This window comes from Barbus barbus, assembly GCF_936440315.1.
Source record: "Barbus barbus genome assembly, chromosome: 29".
In the NCBI taxonomy this organism is placed as follows: Eukaryota; Metazoa; Chordata; class Actinopteri; order Cypriniformes; family Cyprinidae; genus Barbus; species Barbus barbus.
In genome coordinates, this window is record NC_136757.1 from 15609889 (window position 1) to 15621935 (window position 12047).

The window sequence follows — 12047 nt, forward strand, 5'->3', positions numbered from 1 at the left end:
GCTTTTGCTTTCGCATAGAAACACAGCGTCTCCCTGACATGCAGTAGGGGCCTGCATCAACACTACTGCGTTTATTGAAACCACACCTTCTTTCCTCGCGTGAACATTTGGGCTGCATTACGCAAATATTTCACATCCTGACATAGACATGTGGGGGCGTGGCAGAGTCTTAATTTTGATAAAGAATATCTTTTTGGTTTTGAGACTTTAGTCTTTGCGACTTCAGGGATCTCATCTATGCACAATCAGCTTGTAACACTCCAAAGAGAAAGGAAAACTTGAAATTGCATCATATGATCCCTTTAATGTTAATGGCAACTGTACAAATAAAGCATATTTAAATCGTATTCATACTGTGTTCCGTCTTTCGACCACCTGCCGGCCGCAGCTTCACTCTGAGGAGGATTTGATTTCTGAGACGACTGTTAGAAAAAAAGCGTGTTTCCCAGCAAACACGTGAATGTGGGGCCCACATGGGTTTCACATGGGCTACAGGGGTACAGAGTGGGTATGGGCTCAAGATGGGCATTTTATCTGGGGCCCACTTGGGTGACCCAGCTAGGACCCACATGGGTGAACCCAGGTGGGCTCCGCATGTGGTTCCCAGATGGGTAATTAATGGGAAATGTGTGCATGGGCTCAAAATGGGCTACACATGGGATCCTATTTGTTTTATCAAATATACAAGTGCAAACGTAATTAATCCCATATAGGGTGATTACATGGATTTATAGTGCACATATGTGTCTTTAAAATTATTTATGTTGTTTTGACACTTGGATTACTTAATTTAATCAAAATCTATAAATTGCCCTCTTTTTTTAACAGTCTATGATTCCAATACTCATGCATTTCTACCCAATTTTCCACTGACATTTAGCAAAAAATAAAATAAATAAAATTAAGCCACTTTAATTGTGCTGACACGCGAGATTCTCGCGAGATCCCATAACCCACGACATCAAACTACCACTTGATGCAGCCCTGCCTCCAGCTGCAGGCAGGGTGGATCCCGCGAGATCTCATTCAACATTTCCCATCCCCCACACGCGGCATCGCGCCGGCGCCATTACTACTCACTAATTTTCTGGAGAAGACATTTGCCTTCAGTGTATCCAAGGTAAGAATTTAAATTTTTTAAACTGAAAATGTAATTATATTGTTTACCAACCATAATGTTAACCGAAACATAGTTTGGATTTTTGTCTCGTTATATTTTAGACATACTCGGATCATATTTTTGCTCTTATTTCTGGCACCAATGCCTAAACGATAATGCTGTATGTCTTGGTGTTTCCTACGCCCTCTAAAAGTAAAAGACTAAAAAAGCTCATACTTAAACTGCAAAGTTTGGCACCGGGCTGTGTGCTCACGATACAGGAAGATTACAAGGATGAGGTCAAATGGCTAAAATAGCAGAGAAGCTGGTGTAAATAAGGTAACGTATGTTAGCCTGGGACAGATCTCGATTTGAAGAGTAAACAATAAGACTGTTTACGTTTAACAATACATAAAATACAATATTTAATATTTATCATGCAAACAGGAGTTTCTGCCTTGTATAAATCTGCATCAGATTGCATTCAGGTGTTATTACAAATCGTACAAATTGCCTAAATTAGAATTTAATGTTTTTTTTAAGTAATAAGCATTTTTCTTACAGAAAGTAGTTGGATGGTCTCAGATGTTGATGCAGTGGAGCAGAAATTGGCAGACCCCACATGTCTCCCATAATAATGATAATCTTGTTTTCCGTTAGGTTGCTGTGGTGGCAGAAATTGGAGGGAGTACTGTGGATGAAGCCACAAGAAGAATGATGGCCTTCCTTTTGGACCACCCCTTATCAAGAGAGTTTAATTTTGTTGGCCGGTATAGAAAGCGAGAGTTTCGGGGGCTCAAACTGCTTGAGGTTGTATAAAGTATGTTTACTCGCTGTTGGATTATTTATAACATTCATGTGCAAACAGAGGTTATTCGGTAGAGTTGAGTTTGTTCTTCATAAATCAGTGGAATCAAATGAGTTTGATTGTATGCAAATAATTATCCATACTTGGACAAACAGTACCCCAAATTATGAGAATATGGACCAGGTGTACTGCTTATTTTAGTGATAAGTAACTGTTAATTTGTGGTGTAGCGATCACAATACTCAGTTTATAATAAATAATAAAATTCAAACTTTATTAAAGACAAGTACACTCTTAAAAAATGCTGGGTTAAATACAACCCAGCGATTGGGTTGTTTAGACCCAGAGGTCCCCAACCACCGGCTCGCGACCCACTACCAGGCCGTGGAAGTAGGGGTGGGCGATATGGGAAAAATATCATATCACGATTTTTTATAGAAATATCACGATTCACGATTTTTATCACGATTCTTTGTTAGTTTTACTATTTTGGTTTTACAAGTTGTCTGAGCATTACAGCCAAACTAGAAGACAAAGATCCATGGCAAATATTTAGGCCAAAGTGGGCGAAGATAAAAAATCTTTGTCATTATTTTATTTTTCTTATTAAAAAATAAGAACAAAGATACACATTAAATACACATAATATACAAATAAAACAAACAGTGCTTTATTTCCAGGTACAATAGGTGTATTTAGCAGAGCATTCAATGAAATTGAATGAACAAATATAAAAATAAAACACTAGATAGACTGATTCCTAAAGCAACTGTATTAAAGTTTTTCAGTCAAGAATAGTGACTGATTTTTCTCTTTTGCGTTTTGTTGTTTTGTCAACGTTAAATGAATAGTTCCCCCACAAATTAATATTCTGTCATCTGTCTGTCAATTCTGTCATAATGTTGTATTTTTATATCATCATTTACTCAAAAGTTGTTTTAAACCGGAATGAGTTTCTTTCTTGTGCTGAACATTTATAAATGCTATTTTGAAGAAGGTGGAAAACCAAACAGTTGCTGGTCCTCAGTGACTTCCATAGGATTTTTCTTTCCTACTATCAAAGTCAATGTGGACCAGCAACTGTTTGGTTTTCCACTGAGTAAATAATGACAGAAATTAAATTTTAGGGTGAACTATCCCTTTAATGACAGTCGACAGCACGTTTAGTGTCCTGTCCCTTTAAGACCTGCACGCATCTAATATACAGGCAAGCAATCCGTTTCTCTCTTAACTATTTACTTTCATTTTAGAGATAACCAACTCAGTCTGTATGTAAACCTTGTGTGTTTTGACAGTATTAGCGCAAAATATAACTTAGTTGAGTAATCAGGCGCTGTTAGACAGGCGTTTTAGTGCGCGTGCTTCAGGTGTATGTGCTCAGAACAAGCGCACGTCAGACCAGCGCGCGAATTAAACATTTAACCAGCAAGGCTTGTATGCAAATAATGTACTTTTGCGATCGCGAATAAGTGCAGTGTCCTGTCTGAGTAACTCTACTGCTGTATGTCGTGTTGTACAGTATATAGAGACGGCGGCGCCAGAACTGTATTTGACAATGTGAGCGGTAGCGCGATACTACGATATTTCTTAAAAAGCAGATCGTGGAGACATTTTTATCGTCCACGATCAAAAATCGTCATATCGCACACCCCTACGTGGAAGAATTCCTACCGGGTTGCGAGAACGTTCTGGAGAAAATGTGCATAGATATGACGTTTGTTATTTATTGTGCGTAAATGATTGCTCTAATTATTCAGTATTTTCATTGTATGCTATTGATATGGAGTAGCAATTTGACGATTTCATGTTAAATTAGTAAATAAAAGATTGCTCTGATCTGTCATATAGGCTATTAGGCCTTAAATGGATCACAGTTGATCCATGATATACGGACCAGCGCTCACAAGAATAGAGACATGTTTCAGACAGCGTGGCATACCAATTTGTTTCCTCTTTCATGTATCCTTGCGGTTAAGATACATATGCGTGGGGGTTTGCGGTTATGTCGCAATACTGGAAATATTTCTGTTTTAAACCATAAAGGCAAGCCGAATGATATCACACAAGCAACGTGCAAACTTTGAGCAATAGTTATGCTGGTGAACGTCTTAAACATCAGAAAGTGAAAGTAAAAAAAACCCCTGCTGCATTAACAGCGCATATTCTGTCAGAAACGACAAGAGACGAATCTACTTCAACATGTACTGATAACAGTATAAATGAATAGACCTGTTTTAAAGACTTTAAATACTAAAATAAGAATAACTTAAGACATCAGATGCAAAAACCGTCTGAAATTTTCTTCTAAAAACATATTTTTTTTTATCAGGCTCTTATGTTTATGTTCAGTTATTTCACTGTAATGACAAAGAAAAGGACCTATATTTGCCTGATAAAAATTATAATTGTTTAAAAGAATTTCAGATGGACAGATTTTGACATTTGTGATTAAATGAGGCATTTAATTTTTGTGTGAACTATGCCTTTAAATGTTGCCCTGTGCCCTTGTTTACACAGAAATCATTTGTTTATGATAGAATATTATATCCGATAGCATTATTGTATTTCCTGAAAAAAATGTAAAAATGGAATTTAATCTAACTTTGCTCTTTGTGTTTTACAGGAATCTTGAAAAAAATCTCTTACAAAGCAAATTACCAGAAAAGAGGCAGAAAAGTCTGTGTCAAAGTGGTGAATCCGTGATGGGAGGAAACTGTCCTGCGAAGTCACGTAGTGGAGAGCAAGATGGGTGAGTCTTAAAATATTCTTGATTTTTAAATGGAAATATAATCTTTAAAAAGACAAGAAACATCTGTTTTAACTGAAAAAGTGGCACAGTGGTTGATTTGTTGTCTTTTCAAAGGGCCGTTGTGAGAGCGAGGACAGAGGAATGAGGAGCTGGTTTGTTTGTTTGTGAAATGCATTTTAGAGTTTTCAGACTCATGGCACCAAATGGGAGCTACCTGGTTAACCTATATGGAGGTCATCTGGGCTAACCCATGTAGGGCCACCATGGAAACAGGACAAAATTAGCTGGGTCCCAGTTGGTTAGCCCACGTGGGCCCCAGATATCGGCCCAATTGCAACCCCTATGGGCCCCACATGGATGTGTTGATCGTAATGAGTCCGCTAGTTTATGTACTAAAACAACATTATAAGTAGAGGTGGGGAATATATTTGACGAAATACAAGCTAAAATAGACTTGAAGTAATAGAACCAAATTTAAGTGGAAACATTTTATTCTCGCCTGCAGTTATTCCTGAGGGGTGAAAATTACCTAACGTTACACATATACGATCAGGACTGGATTAAAATCCGGATAAACCAACTAAACTAACAGTTACCCGTCTCACAGAAAGGAGGAGATCCTGTCCAAATAGGCCTGTTATTACTCAAATCTGCTATAATGCTAAAGAGCTAACCTTAACTGGACATTCCACAAAGCAATTTCAAAAATTAAAAACGCCAACAAAGCTACTGCTTTATAACGTTAATGTTACTGACAACTGTACAAATAAAGCATAATTTAATAGTATTCTTACCGTCTTCAGTCCTCTTCTCCATTCTGAGGAGGATTTCTCTGACTGCACCGGTTACAAAAAAACACGTGTTCGATTGAGGATCCAAGCAGTTTTTAATCACTTAAAAAATGAGGTGCCTACTTTCAGATAAATGAGGCCTATGGTTAATCAGATGCTAATAGAAACACAAAACCAGTCCTAAATGAAAGAAAACAAGTTGACAAAAAGAATGAATCCAATATTTAGTGATAATATAGCATAATGACAGATTTACAAGCAGTTGTTTGGAGTCTGTCATTTTTGACCGGGAACACCACAAGTGTGACTAGGTGAAATAAAACCCACAAAAAATTACGAAAATTCTACAAAAAATTAATGAGAAGTACTTATATCCTATGTGAACAAAGTCAGTAAGTTTGAGTCCAATGCGATAACGTTAACTTTAGTATTTTTGGGAAAAAAGAAAATCTTTTCCGGGTCAATTTGACCCAAACACAACCAGAGGGTTAAATGAGTTGGTAAATTTTAGAGCAGACAGATGTCCACAGAAATTCACAGCCCCTGTTTTTATTGGAAGAAGAAAATAGAAGTACTATTAATAGCTGAAAAACTGTCTCCCTCTTTTTCTTTCACAGTTTTGTTAACAACACTAAGCTTGCATAATCAAATATGTACTTGCAAATGCATCAGTGACAAAAAGTGTCAACTCCTGCTGATCGGCTTCATTTCCTTCCTGAGCTGAAGACTGCAATGTTTTTGCCCTTGCAGCCATGCCAGTCCCACTGCCAGTCATTGGTTCCTTCTTTTGTAGGTTAGTCGCTCTCTTTCTCTCTGTCTCTCTTTCTCTCTCAAAAAAGCACTGTTCTTGCGGTAACTGATGGAACAAACAAGTGAGAGTCAGTAAGCCAATTTTATCGTTGTTTTTTACGCTGTATTTTGTTATAAAGAGGATATCTTGCTTGAAGAGGATCTGAATTACAGAGAATGAAAGTCCATGTAAAGATTCTTTCTGTTTTTATAGGTAAATACTTTTTCCCTGCTTGATACATAATCAATAATCTTTAATTGCAGTCGTGTTTATTAAAGCAGGAAATACATGAACTTTGTGACCTCTGAAGTGAACTATCCTATAGGATAGTTTGTTCTTTTTTCATTATAATGATACATATCACAATAGTGTTTTACAAACAAACTTCTGTAATAAATCCAGGTTTTTTTCAGAGTTAAATGATCTTGTCGGAATTATGTGAGCACTTTAGAAATCATTTAAGACAGTCTCTTTGGATATTATAGATTTTAAACTGACTTCTCTTTGCAGGCTATCGATGTAAACATAAATGTGAGTGCATCTAAAATTAGATTGAGCTGTTGTAGTTGTCTGAAGACCGTCTGTACACTGTCTGGCTGTACTCTATGAAGTAATAACGTTTTTAATTGTTTTCTCTAGTTTTGACTGGTGTGTTGATGAAGTCTGGAAATGTTTATGTGGGAACAGTGGGTGAAACGGTGGAGATCAGATGTCCATATCCAGATAAACACAAATATACACCCAAGTACTTTTGCCGTGATCCCTGTGAATCTGTTTTGATTAAAAGCGCAAAGATTGATCAGGTCGTCTCAGATGGAAGATACTCTTTGATTGATACTGTGAGTGGACGGTTCTTTACTGTATCCATCAAACATCTCAGACTCACAGACTCAGGTGTTTATTACTGTGGACTTGATCAATGGTTCAGGGACACACTGAAGAAAGTTAAACTAGCTGTTCATCAAGGTAGGTATTTCTGCAAACAGTTTGTGAATATAATATAGCCTATATATTGATCTTCCCATTTAAATATTTCACAAAAAATGTTTTGTACTCAAATTTCCTCTTTTTCCTCCTCTTATCCTCAGCAGCTCCTGTGAACACATCTACACACACCCCTAAAAACAAACATATAACATCTACATGTACAACAACACTCACCTCGGCAGGTACATCTCATAAAGATCTCAGCATGTCTAACAGACATTTCTTGCTGGATGAAGGACCATCACCTTCAACTCAACCTAGCTAAGACAGAACTGCTTGTTTCAGCAAACCCCTCACGTCATCATAATTTCACCTTCCAGTTAGGCTCATCAACCATAACTCCTTCAAAAACAGCCAGAAACCTTGGGAGTTGTGATTGATAAGCTGAATTTCTCAGACCACATTGCTAAAACTGCCCAGTCCTGCAGATTTGCTTTATTCAATATTAAGCAGATCAGGCCCTTTCTCTCAGAACATGCAACACAACACCTTGTTCAGGCTCTTGTTCTGTCCAGACTTGACTATTGCAATGCTCTCTTGGCAGGTCTTCCAGCCAATTCCATCTAACCTCTGCAGTTAACCCAAAATGCTGCTGCAAGATTAATCTTTAATGATCCGAAAAGAACGCACGTCACGCCTCTGTTCATCAATTTGCACTGGCTACCAATAGCTGCTCGCTTAAAGTTCAAGGCATTAATGTTTGCCTACAAAACCACCTCTGGCTCTACACCCCTTTACCTAAATTCAGTGCCCTCTAGAAGCTTGCGTTCTGCAAGTGAACGACACATTATTGTGCCATCCCAAAGAGGCACAAAATCACTTTCACTGCCATTTTCATTAACTGTTCCCACCTGGTGGAATGACCTGCCCAACTCAATCAGAGCAGCTGAATCCTTAGCCATCTTCAAGAAACGGCTACAAACACATCTCTTCCATCTTTATTTGACCCTCTAACTCTAGCACTCTCTATTCTAATTTTATTTTATCTCTTGTCTTTTAACAAACACACACTTGACCCTCTATCAATTGCATATTTATTCTCTAACTGCTAGCTTTTCTTAAAAAAACTAACTGCTAGCTTGCTTTTTTCTAGTTTAAAAAAATAATAAAATAAAAATAAAACACCTTGCTACGTATACTTTATACGTTAGGCTAACCGAGACTTGTCATTAACATTTAGGACATTACATTTTGTATTTATAATCACACGTGATTCTCTTTTTCTGCTTCTTTCTCGGTCTCTCTCTCAGATAAATCTAGTTCATATGAGCAGTTCTCAGCAACTTCGCCAGCAGTCCAGTCAATGGGACCAACACCACTGGATAAAAACTCTGGTAGACGTTTTTTTTCTTTAATGACAATCATATAATTTGTTTGCAACACTAGATAACACTAAATACGTATTAGAATATTTATTGACTATTTCTTTGTTTTTATTTCAGTCATCGTGACTGTGATTTGTGCAGGTGTTCTGGTGCTGCTGGTGTTCGGGGTTCTTGCAGCGTTAGTGTCTCTCTGCGGGAAAAGATCAGATTTAAAGTCCACATGTAAGACCACACACACACACAACACGCAATAATGAATTGATAGGTTCATGAAAAACTACAAAATAATAATTCATTGGGAAAAAGAGCTCCATTGCATCTGTTTTAAAACAGTGCCATCATGTTTATGGCCATTTTTCAGGTCTGAAACCACCTGTCCCTGAAAATCCAGTTCAAGATTCACCAGATCTCAACGGGGTATGAAAACATATGCTCTTTATACACAATTTTCTGACATCCAATTTCAGACCAACATCTAATTAAAAATCGTATGATCCAATCAACATTATATACATGAAAACATTTGCTTTGTTGTAGTAAAGCTGGTTTAGTTTAATGTGATTATAGTAAAAATGTCGAATGTACACTGAATTTATTAAATATGTTTTGGTATATCATTCCTTATGTCTCTTTCTCTTTCATCAGGTCTCTCAGACTGTAGATAATGCCAACCACCTCTATGATGAAATTGTGAATGAGTACAGTCTGGTTGGTTTAGCTAGTGATGTCGTTTCTTCTGTAATATATTCCACCGTGCAGCATTGTGATCCTGCACCTCAGAATGATGAGAATGCTTTGTATTCACTTATCACACAGCACTGAGGATAACTGACTAGATCAGTGTCATTCTCTCCCGGAAAATGTCACTCTTAAAAAACCCTGTTGACATGTACATTGAAATGTGTACACGCACACAGTAAATATAGATAGTTTGTGTTTTTGTTTTAGACAGATGGTGTGTATTAATATTATAAGACTTTCTTTTGTCCAAGTGTCTCTTGTTTTTTTTTTTTCAGTCTCATTTTCTTCTGAGAAGAACTAGACAAACAGATTATAAAAAAGCTGAAAGAAAGGCTTAATGACAACTGTTTGCAATAAAAATGCTTTTCAAACCGAGCGTTGTGTGCAAGACCAGTGTAATCATTTATATGCAATCTGTGGTTTTGACAGGAAGGTTTTTGGGAAGTCACAAAAGTGAGTAGCACAGTTTGTTAAAAATGCAAAATACAATTGAGACCAACATCAATAAAAATATTTTATCCAAACAATGCTGATATCAACAGAGTTATAGAAGTGTTGGGTGTTAGTAGGAGTAGTCTGAGTTGAGTTAGTGTGTTGCTTTCTTGAACATGCTGAAATAGCTTAGGTGTTGCAAGAACGGAAGCTGTTCGTCTTTACAGAGTTTTATTAACCACATTTGGAGCAGAACATTTGAACTGAGATTCACAGTTTTTTTCATAAATTCTGAAAGGATGTTTTAAGGTGGAGGTGATATCAGGGAGAATGAACACTTATGAAGATTCTGTGTCTTTTAATTTAACATTTTTCCATTTCCTTACATATTCCATTCATTTCCCTAATATTTTCTGTTTTCTCACACAACGTGATTTGTGACTCCCCTAGAAATTTAAATGCCCCCCTGATAGAGGTGCCCTGGCGCCAGCTCTGCTGGGAGTGGCTGTCGATGCTGCAATGTCTCACCAAGCTAGTAGTCCACCAGATGAGCTGGTGGGTTAATCCGTTTTCGTGGACGCACAACGGGCACTTCCTTCTCAGGTTGAGACATCTCTGTAACAATTCACCACATCCGGCTCGAAGGACTATGAAAAATCTTGTGAATTTGCACTCTATTGCTAGTCTGGGTTTGGGTGAAGGGAGGCTACAGTTTGTCCGGTCAGAACAATGATGTCTCACTTAGATAATCCAAATTGTCTTTATTGAATGTGCATAGATGTGTGGTTCTGAAAATATAAAATACAAACACAAGTATGAAAATAAATATATACAAAACACAGCACAACGTTAATAAAGCTTACTTGAAAATTACTGTTCAATGGAAATAAGTGTAACACAATATCACAATCAAGGTCTAAAACTACTTATATAAATGGAAATTAGTGTCCAGTACAAACGTATACTAAGTATGTGTGTGCGCTAAAACTGCGTGAGTTGTTCACGTGAACATCCCAAGTGCGCATGTGCGGTCACTGAGAGTGTGAGCATGCGCGCTACCTGAGATGCGGCCGTATGTATAAACTGACAGTATAATATGGAAGCCCGTTTCCGCCAATGAATAAAAAATAATTGCAAGGTAATTGCAACTTTTTATCTCACAATTCTGACTTTTTTTCTCGCAATTCTGACTTTTTTTTCTCGCAATTCTGACTTTTTCTGACTTTTTTTCTTGCAATTCTGACTTTTTTCTCAGAATTCTGAGATATAAGCTCGCAATTCTGACTTTTTCTGACTTTTTTTCTTGCAATTCTGACTTTTTTTCTCGCAATTCTGAGATATAAGCTCGCAATTCGGACTTTTTCTGACTTTTTTTCTTGCCATTCTGACTTTTTTTCTCGCAATTCTGAGATATAAGCTCGCAATTCGGACTTTTTTTCTCAGAATTCTGACTTTTTTTTCTTGCAATTCTCACTTTTTTCTCGCAATTGCGAGTTTCTCACAACTCTGACTTTCTTGCACCATAGCAAACCACTCTCCGTGTAAAGGCTTTGCAGTGCTTTGTTCAATTTGCTATAGATGAACTATATATTGAACTAGCGTCCGAATATGATTTTTGAACAAACATAAAAATGATTCATTATTCTTTATTTCTGTGTTTTGCGCTCGTGTTGGACAGTACCATTACCGCCGGGCTTTCAGACACAACATTGTTCATTTCTTTATAGTTCTGAGTTTGAGGCAGCTTCTATCGCGGTATTTTAATAACAGCTGTCAAGTAAAGAGCGTATTATTGTAACATTATTATCATTCAAGAGCATAATACTTCGTTCACCAGAACTTTTCTGAGTGACTTACGAGTAGATGTTGTTATTGATTATGCCAAACCTGAACATCACTAGGCCTACTCTGTATATGTCATGCTTTATTTCATCTAGCCATAACAATCCTCTACTATAATAGTAGCCTAACTCATTTTATACTGCAAAGTTCATCAACCCAAATACACACGGTTCAGCTATAAATCTGAATAAAAAAAATAAAATAAAAAAAAACAGTGTTTTTGAGCAGGGTTGTGGTCCTCAAGCAACTGAATTTTGCACCCCTGAATTAGGTGCCATTTATCTGGAATATAGGCTTCCTGTGTTTGGACATTTTCATAAACGTTTTCCTGAATATGCTTCTTAGATGTCACACTACCTAGTTTACAGCCAGAACGAGACCAACATACTTTATTATTGTCTATAGCAATGATACTTTATTCACATATGTATATATATATTATATAGGCCTGTAACGAACCCTTTAAGAATACATAACTCTCCC

At 37.1% G+C, this 12047-nt stretch overlaps 1 protein-coding gene across 10 annotated transcripts; it reads left to right on the forward strand.

Annotated features, from left to right (window-relative positions):
* The first annotated feature begins 1045 nt into the window (after window positions 1–1045).
* LOC306849003 (uncharacterized protein) lies at window positions 1046–9811 on the forward strand. Of its 10 annotated transcripts, XM_079383818.1 has the most exons (10): window positions 3058–3114; window positions 4531–4656; window positions 4771–4808; window positions 6065–6240; window positions 6877–7203; window positions 7326–7406; window positions 8475–8558; window positions 8667–8771; window positions 8911–8966; window positions 9195–9811. In XM_079383818.1, exons 4-10 carry the CDS (start codon window positions 6180–6182, stop codon window positions 9369–9371), a joined length of 891 nt encoding a protein of 296 aa, XP_079239944.1. In that variant the 5' UTR covers window positions 3058–3114; window positions 4531–4656; window positions 4771–4808; window positions 6065–6179; the 3' UTR covers window positions 9372–9811. The 10 variants fall into 10 exon arrangements, with proteins under 10 accessions (XP_079239953.1, XP_079239944.1, XP_079239946.1 ...); XM_079383827.1 differs by lacking the exons at window positions 3058–3114; window positions 4771–4808; window positions 7326–7406 and adding exons at window positions 1046–1120; window positions 1760–1919; XM_079383820.1 differs by lacking the exon at window positions 4771–4808 and having other exon boundaries at window positions 3067–3114.
* The last annotated feature ends 2236 nt before the right edge of the window (window positions 9812–12047 follow it).